Genomic DNA, 26,974 nt, shown 5'->3' with positions numbered 1-26,974 from the left:
GACAGCAAAGTCCCACCGCTCACGCAGGTTTCTAACCTGTGTACAGGACCTCCACCTGACGCAGGAGGTACATGGTCCCACTAGGGGGAATGCCTTACTGGATCTGGTATTGGCAACGGGGGATGACATAGTAGGGGACCTACAGATCGGTAGCCATCTGGGGGACAGTGATCACCTAAAAGTACAATTCAACATAAGGCGTCGAGTAGGTAAGGTAACCAGTAGGGTGAACGTGCTGGACTTTAGGAAAGCTGATTTCAGCAAACTCAGGCGATTAGTGAAGGATGCACTGCAGAGTAGTAGTTTTGAAACGATGGGAGCCCAAGAAGGGTGGCTGTGCCTTAAGGAAGCTATCCTTCTCGCACAAAGCGAGACGATCCCCGTGCGAGGTAAAAGAGGGAAAGGGGCCAGGAGGCTTCCCTGGCTGACCAGAGAAATCCTGGGCAGACTAAGGGCCAAAAGGGGAGCACATAAAAAGTGGAAACAGGGAGAGATCACCAAAGAGGAATATACCTCTTCTGCTCGTGCTTGTAGGGAGGCAGTTAGACAGGCCAAAGCTACCATGGAGCTGAGGATGGCAACCCAAGTAAAAGACAATAAGAAATTGTTTTTTAGATATATAGGGAGTAAAAGGAAGGCCCAGGGAGGAATAGGACCCCTGCTAAATGGGCAGAAACAATTGGTGACGGACAGAGGGGACAAGGCTGAACTCCTCAACGAGTTCTTCGCCTCAGTGTTCCTAAGTGAGAGGCATGACAAGTCTCTCACTGGGAGTGTAGGGAGGCAGCAGCAAGGCACCAGACTTCCATGCGTGGACCCTGAGGTGGTGCAGGGTCACTTGGAGGAACTGGATGCCTTTAAGTCGGCAGGCCCGGATGAGCTCCATCCGAGGGCACTGAAGGCACTGGCCGACATCATTGCAGAGCCACTGGCGGGAATATTTGAACGCTCGTGGCGCACGGGTCAAGTCCCGGAGGACTGGAAAAGGGCCAATGTGGTTCCCATTTTCAAGAAGGGGAGGAAGGAGGACCCGGGTAACTATAGGCCAGTCAGTCTCACCTCCATCCTTGGCAAAATCTTTGAGAAAATCATCAAGGCTCACATTTGTGAGAGCCCGGCAGGACAAATTATGCTGAGGGGAAACCAGCATGGGTTCGTGGCAGGTAGATCGTGCCTGACCAATCTAGTCTCTTTTTATGACCAGGTCACAAAACGCCTCGATGCAGGAGGAGGGGTGGATGTCGTATACTTGGACTTCAGGAAGGCCTTTGACACGATATCCCACCCCATACTGGTGAACAAGTTAAGGGGCTGTGACTTGGATGACTGCACAGTCCGGTGGGTGGAGAATTGGCTGGAGGGTCGCACCCAGAGAGTCGTGGTGGATGGGTCGGTTTCGACCTGGAAGAGTGTGGGCAGTGGGGTCCCGCAGGGCTCGGTGCTTGGACCGATACTCTTTAATGTCTTCATCAGCGACTTGGACGAGGGGGTGAAATGTACTCTGTCCAAGTTTGCAGATGACACTAAGCTATGGGGCGAAGTGGACACGCCGGAGGGCAGGGAACAGCTGCAAGCAGACCTGGACAGGTTAGACAAGTGGGCAGAAAACAACAGAATGCAGTTCAACAAGGAGAAATGCAAAGTGCTGCATCTAGGGAGGAAAAATGTCCAGCACACCTACAGCCTAGGAAATGACCTGCTGGGTGGCACGGAAGTGGAAAGGGATCTTGGAGTCCTAGTAGACTCCAAGATGAACATGAGTCGGCAGTGTGATGAAATCATCAGAAAAGCCAATGGCACTTTATCGTGCATCAGCAGATCCATGACAAATAAGTCCAAGGAGGTGATACTTCCCCTCTATCGGGCGCTGGTCAGACCGCAGCTGGAGTACTGCGTGCAATTCTGGGCGCCGCACTTCAAGAAAGATGCGGATAACCTGGAGAGGGTCCAGAGAAGGGCCACTCGTATGGTTAAGGGCCTGCAGGCCAAGCCCTATGAGGAGAGATTAGAGAAACTGGACCTTTTCAGCCTCCGCAAGAGAAGGTTGAGAGGCGACCTGGTGGCTGCCTATAAGTTCGTCAGGGGGGCACAGAAGGGAATTGGTGAGTATTTATTCACCAAGGCGCCCCCGGGGGTTACAAGAAATAATGGCCACAAGCTGGAGGAGAGCAGATTTAGATTAGATATTAGGAGGAACTTCTTCACAGTTCGAGTGGCCAAGCTCTGGAACGGGCTCCCAAGGGAGGTGGTGCTCTCCCGTACCCTGGGGGTATTCAAGAGAAGGTTGGATGTGTATCTAGCTGGGGTAATGTAGGCCCAGCACTCTTTCCTGCTTATGCAGGGGGTCGGACTCGATGATCTATTGAGGTCCCTTCCGACCCTAGCATCTATGAATCTATGAATCTATGAATCTATATCAGTCGCATACTGGATTGGTATCAATAACAGGAAAATTAACATTATTGGCAATTTGCCTTTTTTGGTCAATAATGTGACTGATAAATGCCACGTGCAAATGCACAGCTGCAGCATACACATAGTCAGGAGCACAGCCTGGCAGCTTGGAGAGCAGTGTCCAGCAGGTAAGTCTGTTGTGGGGGGAGGGACATGGGGGGAAGGAGCAGGGGAGAAGATCGAGGCTCCTATGGTGAGGGAGGGAGTGGGGCAGGGGCAGGCATGCCCAGCTGGGGTGGGATCCAGGACGGAGCCATAGGTGGCTCCTCTGGGAGGTGCTGGGGGGATGAGGGGGAAGCTTCCCGCCTCTGTGTAGCCCCCTGGGGAGGCATGGGGGGCCATGTGCCCCCTGGATTTGTGCACAGACCAAGGGTGGCCTGCCTGCTGCAGGCTCATGGCCAGGGGCTACACTAGCCTCTTCCCAGTAGACTGGGATTGGTCTTGGGGTCGGTTGGGGCAGGGTGGGTGGGTTCACAGTTTGGGTTGGGCAGTGGTGGCAGCTCTGCAAGGGGTAGCATAGGAGGGGCAATGGAAAATTTTGGGATTGGCCATAGACCCCCAATCTCCGCATCTAGCACCACCCCTGCTTGGGACACTATGATGTGCTACAGCTGAGCCTGCCCTACCCCTGCCCTGGCAGAGGCTGGCACTGGCCCTGGCCCCAGGCCTGCAGTGGGTGGCCCACCCTCACCCTGTGCACAAATCTCGGGGGTCACATGCCTCCCATGCCTCCCCCAAGGCTGCATACAGTGGTGGAGAGCTGCCGTTGCTCTTCATTCCCCAGTGCCCCCTGGACAAGCCTCCTGCAGCTCCACCCAATGTCCCATCCCAGGTTTGCATTCACCACCTTGGCTGGGCAGGACCTGCCCCTGCCCCATTCCCTCCTTCACCCTGGGGCCCTTGATCCCCACCCCCATGCCCCTTCCCTCCCCATGCCCTTTTTCCCCACACAGACTTACCAGGAGGAGGATGCTCTCCAAGCTGCCAGGCTGCATTCCTGTAAATCAGCTATTGGATCACTATCAGCCGATATGGCTTGTTAATAATTGGCCATTGGTATCAGCTACAAAAATCTTTATCAGTGCACCCCTATAATTCCATGATGCTGGGAATCTGGCCTCAGAGCATGACTTGGAGCTGGAGAACTTCTTTCATACCAGCCAAAGAACTTCCTCCTGGACAACTTGCTTCTGCCTGGAAAGGTGACAGATCTATAGTTTATGGCAGGGGTGGGCAATTATTTGGGCCCATTTGCCACACAAACAGTTCTGGGGAACTATTGCAGGCTGATCAGCCACCCTCCCAACCACAGTGCCCAGCAGCAGGTGACTGCACAGCCCCAGCCCCAGTTTGCCCCACACCTTGTCCAGATTTACTTTAGGCTGCTCTGCAGCAACTCTCCACTGCCACCACTGCCCTGCTGGTTGTGGGAGAGAGGAGCCACAGATCAGTTCAGGTGTGGGCTGCAGGCAGCTGCAGCAAGAAGGGTCCAGCAGCAATAAGGGTGAAGTGGCCACTTTTCCCCCTATGCCCAGCAGCTTCTGCCCAGCTACCACCTCAGCTGCTGGTGCTCATCATGGGTAGGAGGTCCGGAGTGAGTGCGGGGCTGGCTGGGGTCAGGGCTGTGTGCATAAGTCCTGGTTGGTTGAGAACTAGTCTACTCCAGTTGGGGAGGGTCTGGAGCAGGCCCAGGCTGGGCTGTGCGCATGGGTCCCCGCCAGTACCATGGGGCTGGGGTCAGTGACGGCAATAATCAGGAGGAGCTGCCCCATCCTGGGTTGCCTAGAAATGCAGTCCAGCCATGGAGCCATCCCAGCTCCTCTGTGTGCCTGAGGACAGCAGAATACACCACTGACCAGATGGCACTAGGAACGATGAGACCAAGGGACCCACTGCAGATTGGACAAAGTCTCTGGCCCACAGGCTGTATTTTGCCTACCCATATAACCGGTGAATGTAGGGGGCTCATATGTGGACCCCTTTATTACCTCTGAGTTGAATTTAAATCCTAACTCTGTCAAATAACATCCAGCCTGTTGTTTCTGCCATCCCTTACCTTCAGATTTATGTAGGGATTTCTTCTTTTTAAAAATGTCATTGACAAACCCCTCTTTATCAAAGGGGTTATTAATATGATTCTGGCAAAGCTAATGAAAACTCCTTTTAAGCTACTCAATAACTGTGAATTCATGTTTCATATTTCTTTACATAGAAGATCATTGTCCTTGGAACAATAATTTCTGCTTGTAGAGAGAGAGTTTTAGGCTCTAGTGACTGATCCATCTTTTCCAAGTTTCACAAGGTCATGTTTCAAACTCAGTTAAAACTGCTTTTGAAAGTGGTAGCAAATTTTTATTGTGATGAGCCTCACCATTTGTTCCATCCCACCTTGTCCTTCCTTGTTGATGCCCCAGTGCCTACTTCAGAAAGTTTTAACTGGAGCAGTACCAAATATTAGAAAATCATCCTTTCTTCCTTCCTTCCACTTCGGATGCTTCAGACCAGGCTTTCTTGGAGCTGTGTGGGGCGATCCTGAGAGTAAGACTCCCTAGCTTCCTATCTCTTTTCTTTCCTTACTCCCACCTGTCTAAAGGTCTGTTCCTTTTGTTTATCTCCCTTTCTGATTTTTTTCTTGCATTTTCACAGTGTTTTTTCTTCTTTTTCTCTGCTCTCTGTCCCCTCCCCTTCTACTTCCAGTTTCGTTGTCTGTGAGTTGCTATTTAACAGCCTTTTTTTACTATTTCTTTTGCTTGCTTGCTTGCTTGTTGCAGGGAGTATCTTTTTCTACATGTTGTCTTTCGAGGGATCCCCTTAATCCCCACCCTTTTTTCTTTTTTTTCTGTTTTGTGTTATTCCTAACTCACATAAGCCTCCCCCCTGATTTTTTCCACTCCATCCCTTTCCCCCGCCCCGTCGAGCACACGTTTCCCTCTCCCTTTCAGTTTTTTATGGCCACATTCCCAGACACTTATCCCTGTAGTTAATATACACAACTTTTTTTCATTCCCTTAGCTTTAGCTTTTGAAATTAACCCTCTCCTAGCAGGAATGTCCTTTCCTATACCCATTGGCTGGCATGAGGATGCCTCTCAAGACCTCTCCCTTAACCATGGCTTGAGTGTTCACACCCCTCCCTATGTTGGGTTCGAGGTCTGCATAGGTGCTCTAGCTGGTCTCCTGGGACAGTGTAACGTGTTACATAGGTCGTGTAAATGCAGTCCCAGTGATTTACCTGAGCACTTCCACCCAGGGTATGTGTGGAGGACCTGGACATCAGGGGCATACACTATCTTGTCTCGCCTCTAGATGCCTAGGCAGTGAGGGTAGTGATTTCCAATGTGCCCCTGCATGTGTCTGACCAGGAGCTGGCCAAGGGACTTGAGCGCTATGGGGTTCCTACAAGTCCCTTTTCCTGACTGATGATTGGAGGCAAGGACCCATGTCCTGTCTTTTTGAAGGCCAGTTTTCATGCTCCTCAGGGAGGGCCCTTGGTCTCTGCCTCACTCCTTGAACCTCATGCTTGACAGGTGGAGGTTTGTGATTTATTTTTCCTTGGGTTGAGATCATGTGTTTCCAGTATGGTAGCTCTTCCCACCTAGCAGCCCAGTGCCTGCAGGGGAAAGCGGCCAGGTCATTGGCGACTGCAGCAGTGCCGATGGATGGCGCACCGGCTTCTGGGATGCAGGCCCCACCCAGTGAGGCCAGGAGCTCTTCCCAGCCTCCTTTCACCCCTGTTCTATCCAAGGGGGTTGGGGTCTCTGGCATGACAGCACCATCCAGCGGAGGCACTGGGACTACTCCCCTGCCCATTCCACCTGCAGAGATGCAGCATCCCCAGCAGGTGGAGGGGCTGATGCCTCCACTTTCCCCCTTCTTTCCCCGATCACCCTGGCTAAGGTGGCTAGGGTGGCCAGTGACTGTGATGCCAAGCCTCTGTTGGATGATGGGGTTCAGGCCTCCTCCCAGTTGCCTTCTACCATGGCCTTGTCTGAGGTGATTGGCCCTGGGAGGTAGGCTGGGACAGTAGCTGACTCTTGCCTTGCTTCAGGAGACACATTCCAATGGGCTCAGCTGGATGGCTTGGCATGCCACTTGTTCCTGAGCCATGGCACCAACCTTAGTGCTGGGGTTGCGACTCTTCTCTCGCCACAACTACAGCATAATACAGCGGTGGCGCTGGAAGTCATCCCCAACTGCCTGCTGACTGTCCACATCACCCTAGCACAACACCTGCTACTCCTCAACGTTTATGCACCCACTGATGGCCAGAAGAGGGTTGCTTTCTTTGAGACCTTGGCTGCCCTCCTGTGTGATGCTAGTGAGGGTGATGACCTGCTCCTCATAGGTGGTGATTTTAACTGCACAATTGATGCCTCACTTGACCACATGGAGCCTGAGCCTCGCCTCACCTCACCTCACTTTAGCCTGCAAGCTGCAGTCTGACTTGAAAACTGCAGGCCTCATTGACGTCTGGTGAGCCCTGCATCCTGACACACGCTAGTATACCTGGGCCAGAATGAGTGCCAGTGGTCTCACTATGGCCCCCCTTCGCCGCCTTTGTCACCAGGCACCATCTGCCACTCCTGTGCAGTGGCTGCATCGTTGCTTCAGGCCTGTCAGATCATGGCCTGGCCTGCTGTGAACTGAGCCTGCCAGGGAGATCCTGCACATGGGCACCCTATTGGTGCTTCAGCATCAGCCTGCTTCAAGACTCCTACTTCTGGGACTGCTTAGCCCACTTTTGATGGGGTGGGAGGCTGTGAGACTGAGCTACTCCTTCTGAAAGCTGTGGTGGGACATGGGCAAAGTACAGATTTGGGCTTTTTGCCAGCAGTACACCCAGATGGCTACAAATGAACTGCACTGCAGTATCAAAGAGCTGGAGGAAGATGTGGCAGAGCTCAAGGCCGCCCTGCTGGCTGCCGGCAGTGATGCAGTCCTGCACAAGAGCCTCCAGTTCCGCAGAAAATGCCTGCGTGACTTGTTGGAAAGTGTGGCCCATGGAGCGGGGATCCATGCTCACTGTCAAGAGCTGGCAGAAACCAATGCCTCAACTCGCTTCTTCTTCAACCTGGAGTGGCGGCGGGCAGCAAGCAAAGTCTTAGATCACCTTAAGACCCCTGAGGGCCAGGTAATCATGGACCTGAGTGAAGTACATGAGCACACCATCGCTTTCTATAGTGACCTGTTTGCGGCTGAGTTGTGCTGCCCCGAGGCATGCGGGAACTCCATAAGGGCCTGCCATATCTCTGTGCCCTGGAGGCCAGTGAGCTTGAGTGGGAATTGTCTTTGGAAGAGCTGGCAGCCGCTGCAGCTGGCCTCGCCTCCAGCAAAACCCCAGGCCTCAACGGGTTACCTGCTGAATTGTATAAGACCTCCTGGCCTCTCCTTGGCCCCTGCCTCCTGAGCATTTTCCAGGAGAGTCTTGCCACCGAGTGGTGCTCATGCTGCTGCCCAAGAAGGGAGACCTTGGGTGCATAAAGAATTGGCAGACGGTCTTCCTGCTGTGCACAGACTACAAGATTCTGACCAAAGCACTGGTGAACCGCCTCTGCACCATCACAGCCTTCATCACTGCGCCTGAGCAGAGCTACTGCATGCCGGGAAAGACTATTCACGATAACATGTTTCTGCTGCGTGACCTACTTACATATGGTGAAGTCTTCAGCCTAGACATCGGCCTCATCTCTCTGAATCAGGAGAAGGCCTTCAATCAGGTGGGCCATGTGTACCTCTTCCAGACCCTGGAGGCCTTTGGCTTCAGACCCCTCTTCGCCAGGGCCCTCAAGGTCTTGTACCAAGATACCTGCAACCTGCTCAAGGTGAATGGCATGCTCTGCACCCCATTCCCCGTGCACAGGGGCATCCATCAGGGCTGCCCCCTGTCAGGCATGCTCTATGCCTGCTGCACGTGCTGCAGCACCACCTGAATGGTGTGGCCTTGCCATTGGCCATTGGCCCTCTGCTCCAGCTGTCACTGTATGCAGATGATCTGACCATCTTCCTTAACACCCAGGAAGATGTGTGGACTCTGACAGACTGTCAGTGAGCCTATGAATGCGCCTCCTTGGCTGATACTAGCTGGGCCAAGAGTGATACTCTGCTGCTTGGTGCGTAGATCAGCACGACCCCCCTGGATTTGACAGGGGGCCTCAGCTGGTGCTGCGAGGGCCTCAAGGTCCTGGGTGTGTTCCTAAGGCCACTGACCTTCATGGCAGCAATTGGGATGGCCTTGAGGAAGGGGTGGAGGCCCACCTACAGTGCTGGCACTGGTGGCTACACAGCCTTTCCTACAGTGGATGTCCTCATTGCAAACAACCTGGTGGCAGTGACGCTGTGGCACTGGTGTGCCATACTCGACCCACCACAGGACCTACTTGTGAGGCTCCAGTCCTTCCTGGTAGATTTTTTCTGGGATGGGTGCCCCTGGTTGCCATGAGCTGCCCTTTACCCCCTGTTGCTGAGGGGGGCCAGAGCCTGGTCAACCTCACAAGCAAGGTGACCACCTTCTGCCTGCAAGCCCTTCAGTGACTCCTCTACGGTGAGGAGCGCTTACCCTGGCAACAGCTGGTATGCTGGTTCCTGCAGAGGGTGGGGGCCCTCAGCTTCGACCAGGAGCTCTTCATGCTGGACCTCATGCTCCTGAACTAAGCGGTGCTTCCAGCTTTCTACTGTGGCATAGTATGAGCCTGGCAGGCCACCTTCTGCCTCCAGCTCGAGGCCTGGCACCTGCAGTTCCCACAGCTGTTGAGGGAGCCCCTGGTGCACAAGCCAGCCCTGAGGCACCCCGTGCTGAGCCAGGCCTCTGCCAGCCTCACAGCTGAGCTCAGCCAGAGGACACACACCTGGATGAGGGATTTCCTTGACCCTACTTGGTTGGCCTGGTTCTCACCCTGACCACCCAGCTAGGCAAGCTCTCCATCTGCAGCATGGGCCATCTGCTGCATGACATCCAGGCTGTCCTCCCATCTGGGGGGCAGCAACCACCCTGGATGACCATCTCCAGGCACACCAGGTCCCCCATGCCACAGATGCCCCGAGTGAGGTGTTTCCCATGCTGCCAGTCACCCTGGCCATGGCCAGAGAGCTGGCCGGTGGGTCTGGCACCCTACTAATGCTTCCTGTGCCTCCTGACAGTGAGACAGGTTGCCCCTTTGCTTTTCTGTTGCGTAGAAGCCTATATGCCTGGGTAGTTCATGTCCACCATGCCCAGGTGCTGGCGGGCCACCCCAGTACACCGTGGCAATGGCACCTGGGGCTGCGATATTCCCTGCCGGCCCATCCAGCTTGGAACACATTGTATAAGCCACCAACTGCTAGGAAGACTGGCGACCTGCAGTGGCGGTTGCTGCACAGCATCCTAGCCACTAGTATGTTTGCATCCCACTTTGACCCAGCTGCCTCGACAGCCTGCCCCTTCTGCCCCAGGGGTGTTAAGGAGAACCTCTTTCCTCGACTGTCTCCACACGCAGCCACTCTTTTTTGGCCTCAAACCACTGCTGTGGGTGCTGGGCAGGAGTCTCTTGGAGACCACCTACATGTGCTCTTACCTCTACTGGGCAGCCGAGCGGGGTGCCATCTGCCTGGCAAAGTTTCTAATGGGTCAGGCAGGATGGCCGTCCTCAAGGGCCACCACAGCTGGCTTGCTGGGACTGGCTCAGACGATGCTCTGTGGCTTTTCGGCCTCCTGGTGCAAGTATGCCTCTTGCTGGAAATCAATGGGAGTTTTGCTATCAAGATTTCATGTGTTGTGAATAGAAAGGAGAAAATTACTGACTTAGAATGCTGTTGCTCTAAAGATATCAGTCAGATGGGGTTTTCCTTCACTCACCTGCTTCTCTGAGGGATTTTGGAATAGTTTTCTGTTGAGGTAATGTTAAAGTGTATACACTTGTTTACCATTAACTTTTTGACACAATAATTTTCAATCATTTTACTGAATTCTTTTTTTTTGGGGGGGGGTGGATTTTGACTCCTTAGTTGGGGCATAAATAGCTAAATTTAAATGCAGTGGCTAGAGTCAGAGGGAAGGAAGGGAAACTTCTGTTTTATCTCAATTTTACTCCCATTAGGGACCTAATATTTTGAGAACTTGGAAGTTCTACTTTGCTTTTTTTGCCCCCCTTTTTTGCCAAGAACTGAGAGCCAGGGGTGAGAATTATATCAAATGATATTTTCAGAGTTTCAGAATAAAGGCAAGTAATTTTTTCCTTGTATTATTAGCTCACTGTCTTTAGATGTCTTGTTAATACCAGAGGCAACTGAGAGAATGCAGTAGACTTAGACTGATGAATTCAGTCCTTAGTCTAGCTATGCATGGCCTTCCCATGCTGCAGAGTGCAGTTGTGTATGGATAATGTACAGGAGGACATTAAGAATGGTGTATTTTCCTTCAGCCTTCCTTGAAAGAGAAGTTTACAGTGGGCTACATAGGAAGAGTATCATGGTCAGATTTAATCCAAACCATTCCGTGTAGTTGCAATAATACATTTTCTAGTTTCCAGGTAATATATTTTAACTGTAGTGCAGTACCAGTGATAGATTTCTTTTTTATCTACTCTAAGACCCTTTATAGCTTTTCCAGTTCAGGGTAGATTTAAGATGTTGACAAGTGTCTTTGGAGACAATACAGATTTTCGATTTCATCCCTCAACTGTGTTGCTGAATGAGACAGTGCTGCTTCAGTAAGGATTTCTGCTGTAGCGTGTATTGCTTTATCTTGATGTAATTGTTACAGAATATTTCATGTTTTTGTTTTGCAGACTAACAAGGGGGATGAGCTCTCAAATCGCATCCAGAATACATTAGGCAACTATGATGAAATGAAAGATTTACTGACTGATCGATCCAACCAGAGCCACCTTGTTGGGGTTCCAAAACCAGGGATCCCACAGGCATCTGTAGCTAAAGCAGATGAACATTTCATTGCAGACTCAAGACCACAGTCCCAGCCTTCCATCAGCACTTCATCCTCCATACCAGCAGCTTTATGTGGACAGAACAAGAGCACCACAATGGGTTGGCAAAAAGTTGGGCAAAATACTTCTGATGGCCAGCAGAGGACAAGCAAGCATGGACACAGATTACTTGAGTCACACAACAGTGACTTCAAAATGACTAACCAAAAATCCAGTCTAGAAAAGCTAAAACACTATGCATCAAGTCCAACATCCTCTGCCTCCAATGCTACACAGCCAGGTACTTTAAGGTCCACGCTTGGAGACAGTGTCAGCAGAGTGCAACAGCAGTCAAAAATAAGTTGCAATGCAGAAGTTGGACCTCATGTTCAAGAAAGACCAACAAAACATACCACTGGGCATTGCGTTCAAAACTTTCCTCCTTCACTTGCTTCAAAGCCCACTATAGTGCAGCAGAAACCAACAGCTTATGTAAGGCCAATGGATGGACAAGATCAGGCTCCTGATGAGTCCCCAAAGCTAAAATTATCTGCAGAAACTAACAAGCACTGTACATCATATAAGGGAGTTCCTTCTAATAAACCTGACTCAACTAGAACCAAGTCTAAGATTGCAAAATTTAGCATTCCCAAGCAAGAAGAGGTAAGTGCTTTTTAGCTCTTTCATAATAAGCTGGTGGCTAATTTTTGCAAATTACATCTTTTTAAGCAGTACTTTTTTTTGTTTAAAAGTTTTTTAGGGGGTTTTTTTCAATCTTTACATTGAGATACAATATGCTGAAAATAGTAGTTTTGTATTTTAGATAAAAAAATATATTGGAGATAAAACTCTTCAGGGCTGCAGTTATCTTACAGTAGCAAACATTCTGTTAGCATACATTAAATATGTTGATCAGCAGAATTCTTTCTTGATATCCAAGTCTTGCAGCTGGATGAAATCTAGTGGGATACAACATTTATTTTATGTGTTCAAGAGTATGCAATATTACTTATAGTCTTGCCATATTTGGTTGTTGTTCTCCCTTTGGTCAGAAAGGCTGCTAATGGTCCAGAGTAGTTCTGTTCTTTTCAATGATGTCAGAACAGCTTCAGGATGTAAATAACTTGTATAATCAATATCTGTTACATCACAGAGACAAGAGTCTAATAATGGGACTAGCTTTTCACATCAATGGCTTTTATAATGATTGTTTCCATTGCAAAGTGATTTCTAAAGAGATTAAGAGAAAAATATGCAATGTATTTTCCTCAAGAAGCACCATCTAATAGAAAACCAAAAAAGCTAAAAACATGCATGTTTCAGTAAAAAAAAAAAAAAAAAAAAAAAGCTTCCAGGCAACATTTCTGGTATCTGCTGCATATCTTTAAAGATGCCTCTTTTTTTGTGCAGGAAATTATTCAAAGCAGTCGTTAGCCACAGAATATTCTGATGGGGACATTTTTGTGATTTTGCTGGAGTTTTTTTAGCAGACTATTATACTTTAAGTTTTGGAGCCTTCTATTCCATGTTTCTCATAGAGGATCATATCTGGGGTGGGAATTGATGTAGGTCTCTTGATTTCATTAGGCCTATGCTAATTTACACCATTTATAGGTCTGAGCTATTCTGTGTTTGGCTGGGGATATGATTTTTCTGATTTGACAGTTGACTGGCCTGTCAATTGTTTAGGGAACCAAATCTCTGTGAAAACAATTGTATGGTTTCATCTAGTCCCTTCAGGCTCTCCAACCACAGTTATTTTCTCTAAGTGAATGTAGCACCAGTTCCAAGCAAAAATGAAGTGACTTGTCCTTGAAAAGTGATTGGTTTTTTTTTTTAAATGCTTGTAAGCCAAGTTTTCCAGAGCTCCTGGAAAGGGTCAACCACTCAGATACCTACCACTCTCTCTCATCATTGTCAATAGGACACTGAAGTCAGAGGATGCTCTCTCAGCAACATAACCATCATATCTCCTTTGCAGAGAATAACGAGGATCCCATAGTTTCCAGTGGGTACAAAGGGCTGAAGTCAGGTTGTTTTAGGTGACCCCTTTGGGAGGTCAGTGCAGAACCCTAAAGACTGGAAGTGCCAGAAATAAGGCTTTGAGGGAAGTCAGGATGGGAAACTTGTTAGGAAATGGTAAGGGAACTGTGAGAAGATGGAGGAATGTAGAAGAGCAAGAGGGAGATAGAAAGCATGCAGGGAAATATGGAAAACAGAAAAGAGGCAGAGGGACTTGGTGCAAAGAACCATGTAGCATGGGGAAAATATTTAGTGCAGAAGGTCGCTGGAGGCTTTGTCTAGGCCTGAATGAAAAGTGTATTGTTGAACATCTTAGCAACTCCATATTACCCAACAAGTTTTCAGAGTTTAGTGTAGATAAGGCAGCATGTTTTCAACATAAATTGAACTGGCTAAGTCAGTGGGGCGCCACTTTTTTGGCAGGCATACCACAAATTACACCTCCCGAAGTGCCACTCTGATCCCCTTCCCCTGCCCAATCTATTGCTCTGCTTTTTGCTTCCTGCCCTGTAGTCTGCCCAATCTGCTGCTCTGCTTTCTGTTTTCTGCTCACCCTGCTGATGTATCACCTTCTTGATCTCCTCCTTGATCTATTGCATGCCAGATATAGAAGCTGCCTGTTCTACTTTTGGCACATGTGCTGCATATTGGCTCAATTTCTGGGTTGAGTAAGTCTGAGTTCTCTTTCCATGGCCTTTATTTTATCCATGTAGCTTTTTAAAAATACATTACTGTGCCTACATTAGACTCTTAAAACATGTAGTGGAGAATGCATCACCAAAAGTGTTACAACCTGACACTTTTCAGACTAGCTTAGGCAAAGTGTGGGATGGTGTACAGGGAAAGGTGGGATGCAGAAAGAAATTGAGGGGACCTGAAGGAAAATGGCATAGCAGAGAGAGATAACATAAAAGGTAGGAGACTGAAGGACAATGAAGGGGAAAATAGGACTCAAATTAACATGTGTAGGTGGGGGAATAGGAAACTGGAGGAGAATATAAGCTTAGTGTGTCCAGGTAGCGAGAGTAATAGAAAAACAATGATTATTTATCCACAAAGGTAAGATTGGGTTCTCCTTTAAGTAAAAAAGAGAGGCTAGTATTATGATATGGGCATTATGACATGGGCACTTTAGGGTTTATTTTGATCCTTGTGTGGCCACAAAGAAGTTGGATTTGGGCAGTTTATCCCAAGAGGTGAAGATATTGGAGGCTAATGATTAGGGGTGCGCTGATAGAGATTTTTGGAGCCGATACCAATAGCTGATTTTTAAGGAGGCATATTGGCTAATACCAATCTGATTTCTGATACCAGCCTGGCAGCTTGAAGAGCTGCATGCAGTTGGTAAGTTTGGTGTGGTGAAAGGGGAGGGGGAGGGGGAGGAAAAGGAAAGGGGCAAGAGGGGGCAGATCAAGGTCCCTGCAGTGAGGAAGGAATGGGGCTGGGGCTGGGGCTGGGGCAAGTGCTGCCCAGCTGGGGCAGGGTGGCTGAGGGATGGAGCCATGACTCATCCAGGGGGTGTGGGGAGGAGGGGGCAGCTCCTGCCACTGCACACTGCTCATCCAGGAGCAGCTTGTTCAGTGACTCATCGTGTTACCAGATTTGCCCGCTACTTTGGGGTGTGCTCATTTATTAGGGCTAAAGTCTTGGTAACTCTGTCAATGTGCTGCTTGTGTTACTGGTGTTTCTATATGGAGCTGTATCTCTCCCTTCTGCAAGCCCTCACCCTCCAAAGGAGCTATCTTGCAGGACTCAGTTCAGTGGGGGTGGGTTCCTCCAGTCCCCAAATCAGTCATACACACACACACACACACACACACACACACACACACACACAGATTAACGTGACACGCCTGACCTGGCCGGGTTGATCAGCATGGACAGGCTGACACCCTCATATGCCAAGAATCAGTTCATCAGAGCAACAATAACCACAGTCAGACACAAGCACACAGTTAAACAGAAGACCTCCGAATCCGGCTGGGTGTCCAGATGACACCCTCATGGGCCAGCATTCAGTTCATTAGGGCACGTCTGAACCAAACTGGATCAATCAGCCTGTACAAGCTGATCCCCTTATGTGTTTCGAACTCAGCACGTCCCAATCTTTTAGTCTCTTGATGAGCAGACCCCACAGTATTTCTGGGCTTCACAGGGATCTTTAGCTTAGGTAAGAGGGGCGTTGCTACAGAGCAAGTGGGGAAAGAGAAGTAAAGAAGGCAAAATATACCCAGTTACCACCAGTTTGACTATAGAAGTTATTTATTGCTAAGTAGATGAAATATATATTGACACTAGTAGTGATAGACATGCAAAAGAAAAACAAACACAAACAGTCACAGTATACTCTGGTTTCACTAAGTATTTGGGGAAACTTAGGTCAAGCTTAACTAATACAGTTCGAGTTCAGAAATCTATGCTGAGAGAGAGAGAAGAGAAAAGAGAGAGAGAGCTGGGATCTCACCAGTCCAAGGCACTCGGGTTGCAAAACTGACAGGTCAAAGTTCTCAGCACGATCCTTGAAGGGAGATGATCTTCCTCCTGCAGCCTCTCCAGAAGAAAGCGAGTGGTGTCAGCACACACACTGCTGCTTCTTTTACAGATTTTTATACCCCCAGTTCAGTTTCTTTCAAGCATTCTCAATATTGTAAATCAAATTGTCTTTTCTATTGACAAGGGGTTATCTGGGTGGAACATCTCAGGAACTTGATTGATACTCAGGAAACATCTACTTGGAGCCAGCTTGATAGCAGATATACTTGATGGGAACTCTCTTGGTGTCTTCAGAAACAATAGATTGCAGCATCAGGTTTTTTGGATTTTTACTTGCTGTGAACAAGCCTCAGCTTAGCATGACTTTTCCAGATCTTATTATAGTCTTTTAACAGACTTAAGGCAATTCTTGGAGTGTTCATAACCTGTTGTGGAGAGGACTTCCACCAGTCGTCTCTGGAAAAGTATGACAACACTTGTGGACAGGGCTCCAACGGGCTGGACGCTGTGATGAACCCTGTACCATTGTTCAAATGTTGCCCATACCCCCTCTGACTCCGTCTATTGCCTCAGCATTCCCTAACCCGGCAACCGAGTTGTAACCAATTAAGTGTACATCAGCCTCCCACAGTGGGACCAGGGAATGTACAGCCCGAGATGCCTAATAAACTTACTTTTGCTTAGAGGTGTGTGTGTGGGGGGGGGGGGGGGGCGGGGAAGGAAAAGTCCTTTGTAAATCCAGATTAGAACTGGTCTGATAGATGCTGAGCTGGGAGTGGGGGTTGACTAGCATTTGGAGCACAGCTTCCCCATCATGCAGTGCTCCCCTGCTTCGCTGATCCCAGAATTCACTGCAGTCTCTGCTTCAGGTTTTCTGTTCTCCATCTCTCATGTAAATGAATGGTCATCTGTTCCCATCTCAGATGCAAATGAGATCTAGGGCAGTTATTTCACTTTTGTCACCCTTATCTGGAGGGTTTTAGGTGTGTCTCGCACTGCATCTTAATAAGCTTCTGTTTGGGGGGGGTGATTCCTTGTGAGTCAGACAGTCTGTGTCCTGTGTCAGGGTTCCTCAAAAACATGGAGCTGACAGGTAACAATCCGACACTTGCCCACTCATCTGGTGGCTCCTGCCGCTCATCTGGGAGGGCATGTAGGGGGGACCATATGCCCCTGGATCTGCATGGGGCAGGGTGGGGTGGGGTGAACTGAGGCCGGGGCTGTGCCAAGCTCTTCCCGGCAGGGTGGGGGTGGGCTTGGGGTGTGCAGCAGCGGTGTTGGGATGGGCAGGGTAGAGGGTCTACGCAAATTTTGTGGTGGCTGCAGTCCCCCCAACCCTCCTGTCCTAGCGCTGCCACTGCTCACCCTGAGCCCAGCCCTGCCCTTCCGAGAAGAGCTTGACGTAGTCCTAGCCCTCCCTGCCCTGTGCAGATCCGGGGGCACATGTGTTCCCCCCCATGTCCTTCCGGATGAGTGGTGGGAGCCACTGGATGCATGCTGGACAAGCAGCCATATGAGCAGCTCCTGGGTGAGTGGTGCACAGTGGTGGGAGCCACCCTCCACCTCCCTCGCTCTCTGGATAAGCTGCAGCTTTGTTCCATGCCTGCCCCACCCCAGCTGGCCAGCACTTGCCACAGCCCCAGCCCCAGCCCCACTCCTCCTTCACTACAGGGACCTTGATCTGCCCTGCCACACCCCTTCCCTTCCCTCCCACCACACCGGACTTACCAGCTGCACGCAGCTCTCCAAGCTGCCAAGCTGCACTCCTCACTGCCTACATGCTGTGCTGGAGCTGCATGCATGTAAAGGCCATTTATCGACCAAATTATCAGCCATATCAGGCTGATTTCTGATATAGACAATTTTCTTTATAATTGGTGCTGATCTGGTATCTGACTGATGTATCGGTGCACCTCTAGGAATGATGAAAACTAAATAAACACAAACCTAACATAAAACAAACATAATGTGACTTATTTCTAAGGCTGTCAATTAATTACAGTTAATGTGCGCTAATAATGCGTTAATTGGTTCTTGTGTTAATTTTTTTAACATGTTAATCTTGCATGTAGTTTTGGAGCCTGCACCTGGGCTCTGCTCCGCTGCATTACCACCACTTCCAGGCTGCCGAGTGGGAGGCAGCGGTGGCAGTGGGGAGGAACTGTAGAACAGGCCAGGCATGGGCTCCAGGTGGTTGCAGTGGGGGGGAAGAGAGGACGCACACAGACATAAGAGCAGCCACAGCCTATACGCAGCCAGGAATGCAGCCCAGTGGCATGTAGAGCAGCACCCTGCAGGTAAGTCTGTGGAGGGAAGGGGAATGTGGGGAGAAGAGGCGGTGGGGGGGCAGATCAAGGCCCCCACAGTGAAGGAGGGAGTGGGGCAGGGTCTGGAGTGAATGGGGTCCTGGGGCCTGGGCAGGTAATGGGACGGAGTGATGGATGGCTCATCCAGGGGTGTAGCTCCCCACCACTGCATGCATTCCTAGGGGTCACATGGCCCCTGGATTTGTAGGTGGGGTAGAGGTGGGCTGTGTGCTGGGGCTCTGTGCCTTGCTGCCATTACCCTGGGAGCTGCGTGATGCCATGCTGTGCCTCTGATGATCAGGCAAGCAGGGGATGCGCAGATAGTGTGTGGCTTCTGGGGCAACAGCAACAGGGCACAGAGCCCTAGCCTGCAGCGAGCAGCCCACCTCTGCCCCCCCCCAGTGGCTCCCTGCCCCTACCCTCTTTCACCATGAGGACCTCAATCTGTTCCCCCACCTCTTCCCTCCACAGACTTATCTACTGAGTGCTGTATGTGTGTGTCTGCCCCTCACTCCCAAGTCAGAGCCTCCCCCAGCCCTGCTGTTGCCCCTTGTTCCTAACTCACAGTATTCCGCATCCTTCCAGTATGTGCAGGACCCCACCCCACTCCAGGCTCCAACCCCCCCCCCACACCCCCACAGCCCCTCACACCTTTACAAATTCCTCCCCACACACACATGCACCACACTCCCCAACTATACAAAATACTTGCATCATTCTGCATAATTGGAGTTTTTCTGCACATAATTTTGAGTTTTTAGCTGTGATTAAAATCATGATTAATTGCAACTGTTTTTTAATCACACAACTAATCGCAATCAAATTTTTAAAATCATTTGACAGACCTACTTACTTCTTCTTCTTAATCAAATGATTTGTAAGTCTGTCTTCTCTTTCTTGACATCAGATTCTTTTTGAACAACTATTTGGCAGCATTGTTGTTTGCAAGCATAACTATGTATAACAACTATGCTGTTTCTTTTATGTTCACCAGTTCAAGAAACCATCAGCTGGAAAAATAAGCAAGTGATAAAGTAGTCAAATAAAGTTAGGACCAAATGTATTAAACAGAAAAGTAAGCAGCAGTGTTATGTGAAATGTGTGTCTTTTATTATGGTACAGACTTCTCTTCAGTTCATCTCTGGAGGTTTTTCAGAGGAATAGGGCACAAAGTTGGCTGCAGTACAGTTATTATTCACAGGAAATAAAAGCACTTGAATATGAATTATAGACCATTACTTTTCAATATGTGAATAAGGTTGATTTTTAATGTAGTTCAATACCTCATTTAATATTTTTAATCAGTTTTAGAAAACCTTCAATATCTTGACACAGTGAAGTTTATAATTTAAAAAAAAATTGTTTTAATGAGAATAAGTTGAATAGACTCCATGCATAAAGGTATCAGTTACTCATTTGGGATTTCAGTTGTTAAGAACCAGGTTCATCAGTGTTAATCAGAATCCATACCCGGCCTCCTGGTCCTTCCAAAATTATCATATTGCTCTGCATAAATGATAGCTTGTCACTTCAAGTGCTGCTATTTCACATTTGAACCACTTAAAATTATGTTATGGTAGGTAAAAGACCCAATGTAGTGAGCAAAAATGCAGGGAAATGTGACATGATAATATAGAGGGGAAAGGCAAGAAAGCAGGTGTTTCTCATTTATGTCATTTTGTTTTGTGAGAAATAGCAACATCCAAGTTAAGATGGCAAGTAACCCTTTTGTGTTTGAGTTGTTTTTAAAATATTACACTTTAGATAGTATGCTGGTTAGCTGTTTTTATTTGTTATGCTGGAGACACATACATTTCAAATATCTGTTGACCTCTGGTTGTTCCACTTTGTTAACTAGGGCGAAGGAAGAAGCTACACAGATGATATTCAAGAATAAGAAATGCTAACTTATCTCATAATATAAAGCATAATTTTTGGTTTGCCAAATACATGAACATAGATTTTTTTTGTTCCCATATCCAGGGCTTACATTTACTTCTGCAAAAAAGTGATGCACAGCAAAGTAAATAGTGAGCTCTATTTCTGCTCAGTCCTCACTCAGGCAAACTATGATAGAAATCAATGGAAATTTGCCTGTGTAAGGAACTTACTATATTGGCACTATTTAAGCAATTCTTTGTCCTATAAGTATGTGTTAGCCAGCAGTCTCCAGTGTTGCATTTTTGGTGTTGATGGCATTTTTACCCCCTTTTTTTTTTCAATCAATATTATTCAAATACCTTGGTATGAACTAAACAACAATGGTTAACCTGAGACCGTAAAAACTGGAACCAGGATCAGTTATTTGTTCAGATGCACATTCTTTTAAGGAGAGCATTAATGCAGGCAATATATAGCAAACAGTATCAGAAGTCCATGTGTAAAATGTTTGGCTGGATCTCAGTTAACAATAGAAACTTCTGTATATAGTAAATGAGGAACATCAACATGGTCAATGCTAATGCTTTCTTTGGAAACACTGTATTTCAGCCATGAAATTGGAAGGGATCCTGCATAATAGCAATGAGACAAAGGGGTCTGTTGTTTCACTCAGATGGTCTGATTTGTTCATTCTACAAGAATTAACCAGCAACAAATAAACAAAAATTGTTCAAAGTACCAAACTACTAACAAGTTTATTTAACATCAAATGGGTTTGCTCTCTTCACGTTTGAGTTAGGAGAATGCAGTACATTAGTTTTCCAGAGGAGAAAATGTGTAGAATACAAGAGCAATATTAAGAGTCTGAAAGTATCGTAAGTACTGAAGGTGCTAAACCGGGGCAATAATTGTATACTTTAGAAAGCTTAGGGCTTTTTAACAAAATTCTTCCTTTTGGATTGCTGACAGTGCAACACACAGTAACTTTATACATATGAGCAGCTTCATTGACCTCAGTGGAACTAGTGCATAAAATTATTCATGTCTGTCAGCTTTTGCAGGACTGAGGCTTTTTTTAATAAGTTTTTACTTGGTTTTTGGTTTGGTTTTGTGTGTTGTTGGGTTGTTTTTTTTTGCACCCTCTAGTTTTTACTATTTTAATCCCAACAAAACAACTTAATTTTAGTTTAGCATTAAAGGACAAAAACTTTTTCCACAGTAAGAAATATTGCGTAAACATGCTTAAAAGCCTTGAAAGCAAGAATTATGTTGCTTTGATTTTAAACTTTCTGAGTATGTTACTTTCCATATGGTTTGTACTACACTTTTGTTACTATGGTGAATTACTTGTTGTTCCTCATTAATCTTGACTTGTATAATTGCTGTAGAAATATCTCATGTAACTGGGCACAAGTTACAACTGCCAAGGGAATTTCTTAACTTAAGCACCTGTCCTTTTGCCAGTTTTTCCCAAGCTTGTTTTTGTAGTTAATGAAGGATATGTATTTTGGACATTTCAACAAGGGCCTCTCTTGCTCAACTCCACCCTTCAATAAAATTGATCTTCCCTAGGGATATCAGCTGGAAAAGTTAGACTGAAAAAGAAAGCTTAATGTGTGTTAGAATTCTGTTCATTTTGAGGAATAAGTGCTTTTCACCCTTTGTTCCCCAAATCAACTGGCTCCTTTTAGTTTATGAATTAGCTATAGAGGTAACGCCAAGTACATAAATGTAATTCAGTTGTTGTCATGGAGTGCTTCTTTAGTTCTGCATAATATAAGATATATTATGTTAATAACGTTATTGACAAAGACATTAAGTTCCTCCATTTCTAGGAATTTTTTAATTTAAAAAATTCCTAGCTTTTATAATCCATTTGTAATGGTTAATATAATGATAGCTGGATGTAACAAAAACCCTTACTGCCAAAAATAAAGCAATTTAGTCAAGCTTTTTAGCATGTATCTCACATGCTACTTGTATTTTCAAATGTTTTCTTTTTTTCCTTTTTTCTTTGGCTCGGTTAGCATTCATTGTTTCATTGTTTTGAAGTGTTGCAAAAGTATTTGACTGTTTGAGAATTTAGCACTGGGTTCTGGATCTTGCTCATCCTCACAGGCTGTGCTGCAGGAACCATAATTTATTGTAGGATGTGGGTGGCAGAAGGGTGCATCTGAGGATGTGGGTTGGAGTTATGTACATCTTGGCGGACAAGCCCTTAGATATGTACTTCCCTTTATACCTGATACTAGGTCAAAGTAAGTTGTCTGATACAAGAGTGTTCTTGTGCTGGATCAGTTTCCATTGACTCAGTAATTATAATGAAAATCTCTATCAATTCACACTCTTTACTGCATAGTCATATGCAGCATAGTCTGTGCAAGATCAAAATGTAAAGACAGTTCAAGTTTTGGTTTTTTTAATTGTCAATGAAAAGGGTTCCCTGTTCAGAGCTGTAGTTTCTTTCCCCAGCCTTTAATTCATTACAGTGACATGAAAATACAGTTACTGAACATACAGGGCACTTAAGATCATTTATGATTGAGGAGTGAAAGAACCAAAGGAAAATACAAAGGGCTATACAGTCCACTGTTAACTTCAGCCAAAGAAATGACCTATGTGCACTGTTTAATAGATTGGGTTAAAAAGGTCAGAACTCCAATAATCATTGATAATGCATTTGGCAGGGTCAGAGGCACTTCATTTAGATCCTGTTGTCACACTTTCAATTACTATAAATGAAAACACATATCACCCAAATATGTGCATGCAACACAAACACTTTATTCACCTTGCACATCTCGAAGTTGTAATTTTCTTAGCCTTTCATTATATGGAAGATCTGTTCCTATGGTACCACAAAATAGCTTCCTAGGAAAGCAATTAAGAGGTTTTAAAAAAAAGTTCAGAAAAGATAAATAATGTAGGCGTCTGATTTCCTGCCACTCTTGGTTAACTTTGTATGAAAATGGATAGCTTCCAAATTAAAGCAGGCACCAGCCTGTCTGGAGAAAAATGCATCTGTAAAGAAATGTGTACATTACATATTCATGCAGTTCCAAATTTCTTAATTGTGTTCAATATGTAACAATTTCATGTACTGGAATATGGTTCCCTTTTCCTTCCATGACTTGAAACCAGCTTGCAGGATAGGCTCAGGATAGACATGCTTACCTCTCTCACTACCAAACAAACACAAGAACAAAGAAGTGACATTCTTCATAGCCTTCTGTATTTTCTGCAAATGACTGTAACAGAGGCTTGTGCAGTAAAAAGAATATATCATCTTTTTTTTACTTGTCTGTTTGACCAAGCACATGCTCAAGAAATGGTGGGATTTAAAATTGTATCTGTTTTGAAAGAAGATGTAGAAAGATGGGGGTTTTTAGTACATTTAGGGGATTATTTGTTCAGTTTAAGTAGCTGCAATGTCATCTAATTAGGAAGATTATTTTTTGGTATATAAATTTGTCAAGTTAGATATGCAGGTTGTCCTGAAACACAGGTGGGTGAAATTTTAATGCAATTACGTACTGAAGACAGGTAGCGACAGAGACAGGGTCTGTCTGGTGGAGCAACTATGTATGACCAGAGACAGAATGTGCTGACAATTATCCTATCTGTTGGCTGTTTTATATAGTCCTGTACATATATCATATAATGACATCCTCTTATATCAATCTAGAAACTACTGTTGTAGATTAAATATGCAAAGATTTGAATGACTCAGGTTCAGGCTTATATAAACTGTCTGACTATGACAATAGTCCTCTTTTCTATGGAGTGAAAAATGTAGCAACATCCACTGTTACAGAAGGAGAGAATAAACAATTCCCATTATCAGTAATCCAAAATACACATTTATGGTGCGTACTAAAATGGGCATAAATTATAGGTGTGGATAATCTGAGCCAGATAAAGTTTTAACATTTATGCAACAAATATGTTTGGATCCTTTCTTAAATATAATCTCACATGAGACTTCTCAAATGAGCACACAGTTCTTTTTCTTGCTCTTTGTCCTGTCCTTAACTGTTGGGCAGACTGACTACATTTTGCTAATGTTTCCATAGGTATGCAAGAGAGTGTAGCATGTTTGATCGTACGTTCTCTTTCTTCAATATATGAATTTTTTATTCTGGTTATTTTACTTTATAGCTGTTTGAGAAGCGATGATAATATCCAGATACCTTTCTTTAAAAAAAATCATGTCTCATTATTGTTTCTCCATTCAGCCAAGGTACTAGTTATTGTATCTCCATTCAGTCAAGCAAAAATGTAATAATTGTGATTCTTCCTCCTATCTTTGTTATGTTGAAGAAACTTAACACAGAATAAAGAAACATAGTAACAGAATGAAGATCAGTGGCTGAAGATGGCTGTTGAATTCAGGTATCCACTGAAATGCTATACTATGTTAACCTGTCAACTTGGATATCAAAGTTAGTCTTTAGAGCATTAAAGGAGTTTCCTGGCCATTCTTAGATGCTCAATCATCTTTTGTTTCTTTTGCTTAAGGTTTCTGGCTTCCTGTTCTGAACCAGCTTCCTTATTGCCTCTGAGTGAATAAATTCATTTTAGTGATTTCATGATAATTGTACATAAAAAATTATGAGGATTCTCTGCACATAGTTTGGTAAATTATCTCAATACATACAGAAGAGACTATAAAACATACTGAAAGGGGATTTCTCAGGTATACTAATGGCTACTATATAAGGAACGTGGGATGAAAAGATGACAGTTAGGAAGGTCAGCTGCAAGTATCTGCTACAGATCTTTTGGAGACCAAATCTAGCTGACTAAGTTGTCACCACAGAGATCTGTTTGTGAATGACACTTCATTAGTTCTGCTCTGCACAGCACTGGTTCCTGGTAGGGCTGTGCACTGGTTGCTCAGTGCACAGCCCTACTCCATTCAGGCTCCCCACAGAAGACCATGAAGCAAGTGAGGCATGGGCAGGATCAGTAGATCTGCTGGTGCTCAGCTATTCTCACCTGCAGTGAGCAGGACCATAAGAAGCTACTATCATTCCACTGGATTGTGGTTCTTTCTGAAGAGTGGCTCTGTGATATGGGGCAGAAAGAAGTCTCTGTCCTGGAATAATTCCAAGAACTTTCTCTGTAAGATGGGGTTCCTAGAACAGGAGTGATGGAAGAAAAGGATATTTGCTGAACTGGCCAATTTTAGGATGACTAAGAACTACAATTATGTTGAAAAGGGTTTAATGCAATTCTAGGGTATTTTATGCACAGGATATTTTCAGTAGTGACTGGGAGTCCTATTGTTAGGGTGACCATACTTCCCATTTTCACCAGGATAATAACGTTTTAAATGCCTGTCTTAGGTATCCCATTAGTTTGGTCAAATCAAAGCTTTTGTCCCATTTTTAGTAGGATACCTGGGACTGGTATTTAAACCAAACTCTTTTACACACACCATTCATTACCTTCCCCCCAATCTCCGATGCTCCCTCTCCCCATTGTCCCAGAGCCTGGAGTTCAGAGGTAGTTGGGTGTGTCAGATAGCAAAATGTCCCCTTTTGAAACTAAGGAAATATGGTCACCCTTGTATCAGTGGCACTGTACAAAGAGTTTTTAAGATCCCATGTAGAATATTGTTGTTATGGGTTCAACCAAGGGAGCTTGGGGACAGTGCTACAGCAGTCACAAACCCGGGGTTCAGAGATGAAGGGTCAAGGCAAAGGAAGCTGGCAGAACAAGATGGAATACATATTGCAAAAATGTTCAGGTGGGAGCAAGACAGAGAAAACCAAAGAGCCATGGAATCACAAAGCCAGGAGCACTGGGGCTACACAGAGGGGAGCCTGGCTTGATGCAAACCTGCAGGGTAGCTGCTTATATGCAGCAGTCATGCCAAGTACTTGCTAACAGGGCCCAGCTGAGGGCACTCAGGCAGCCAGCAGCTGGCAGCCAGTCCCATCCAGGCAATAAGGGCCAGATGAGGCTCATCTGGGCAGGAAGCAAACAGACTCCTGACAAACATGGGCAGTTTCTGTCACCGATATTTAAAAAGAATAATTTTAAATTAGAACAGGTACAAAGAAGGCATAGGATCTAGGAAAAATACATGCTATAGGAAAGTCTGGAGGGTAAGTCTCTTCCATCATCAACAGATTTTGCTACTTGGATTCTACACTCAGCAGGAATCTTGACCTTCAGACTGAACTAACCAACAGAATTGGAAAACCAGCTAAGAATTTTGGGCTATTACAGAAATGTGCACGGAATAACAGCAAGCTATCAACTAAGGTGAACGTGCAATCTATGAGACTTTTGTGTGCTGTCATCCCTACTTTATGGTTCAGAAGTGTGGGCTACACAAGTTAGACACATCAGGAGACTGAACAGCTTCCACATGAAATGCCTTTGCAAGATCCTGAAAATATAGTGGGAAGACAAAATGCCAAACATAGGCATTGGAGTGTGTAGGACTGATGCACTTAGAGGAGGTTGCAATGGCTCAGCCATGTGAGGAGAAATGGAGGAGACCATATCCTCACAAATATTTTGTACAATGAAATTTGAGATGGGTCTAGAAAGCAGGGTTGTCCTCTATGGCAGTACCACAATGCATGCAAAAATGTATAGGAAGTCATTCAACATCAGTGTAGAAAACTTGGAGGAATGCACAGAATTCAGTCTGATCTGGAGGGAACATCTGGCACTGGGTGCAACTCTACATGAAACAGCTTTGATCCAGAGGATGTAAGGAAAGGAAGAAAGAGATGTGCTGTAAACCTGGATTCCTATTCAGACTTCACATGGACCTGGGAAACTTGTAAAAAGGTGTGTCGCTCTTGAATTGGGCTTGGCAGCCGTAAGTGGATTTGTCAGGCACCTGACTAGACCTCTTATGCATGCAGCTGATCCAGTGGATTGACAATTGCCTATATTGACC

The 26,974-nt window shown here is 46.2% G+C and overlaps 1 protein-coding gene across 1 annotated transcript in view; it reads left to right on the top strand.

Moving 5' to 3' along the window:
• The window catches only part of AFF3 (ALF transcription elongation factor 3), a 628,646-nt gene that overhangs the window by 88,096 nt on the left and 513,576 nt on the right, over window positions 1-26,974 (top strand). Inside the window, exon 3 of the mRNA XM_090020433.1 lies at window positions 11,216-12,013. Coding sequence (XP_089876559.1) covers window positions 11,216-12,013 — 798 coding nt within the window. The remainder of the gene's footprint in view (window positions 1-11,215; window positions 12,014-26,974) is intronic.

Source organism: Crocodylus siamensis, chromosome 1 (assembly GCF_052110815.1).
Source record: "Crocodylus siamensis isolate JL-2025a chromosome 1, ASM5211081v1, whole genome shotgun sequence".
NCBI lineage: Eukaryota > Metazoa > Chordata > Crocodylia > Crocodylidae > Crocodylus > Crocodylus siamensis.
This window is presented reverse-complemented; position numbering and strand designations above follow the sequence as displayed.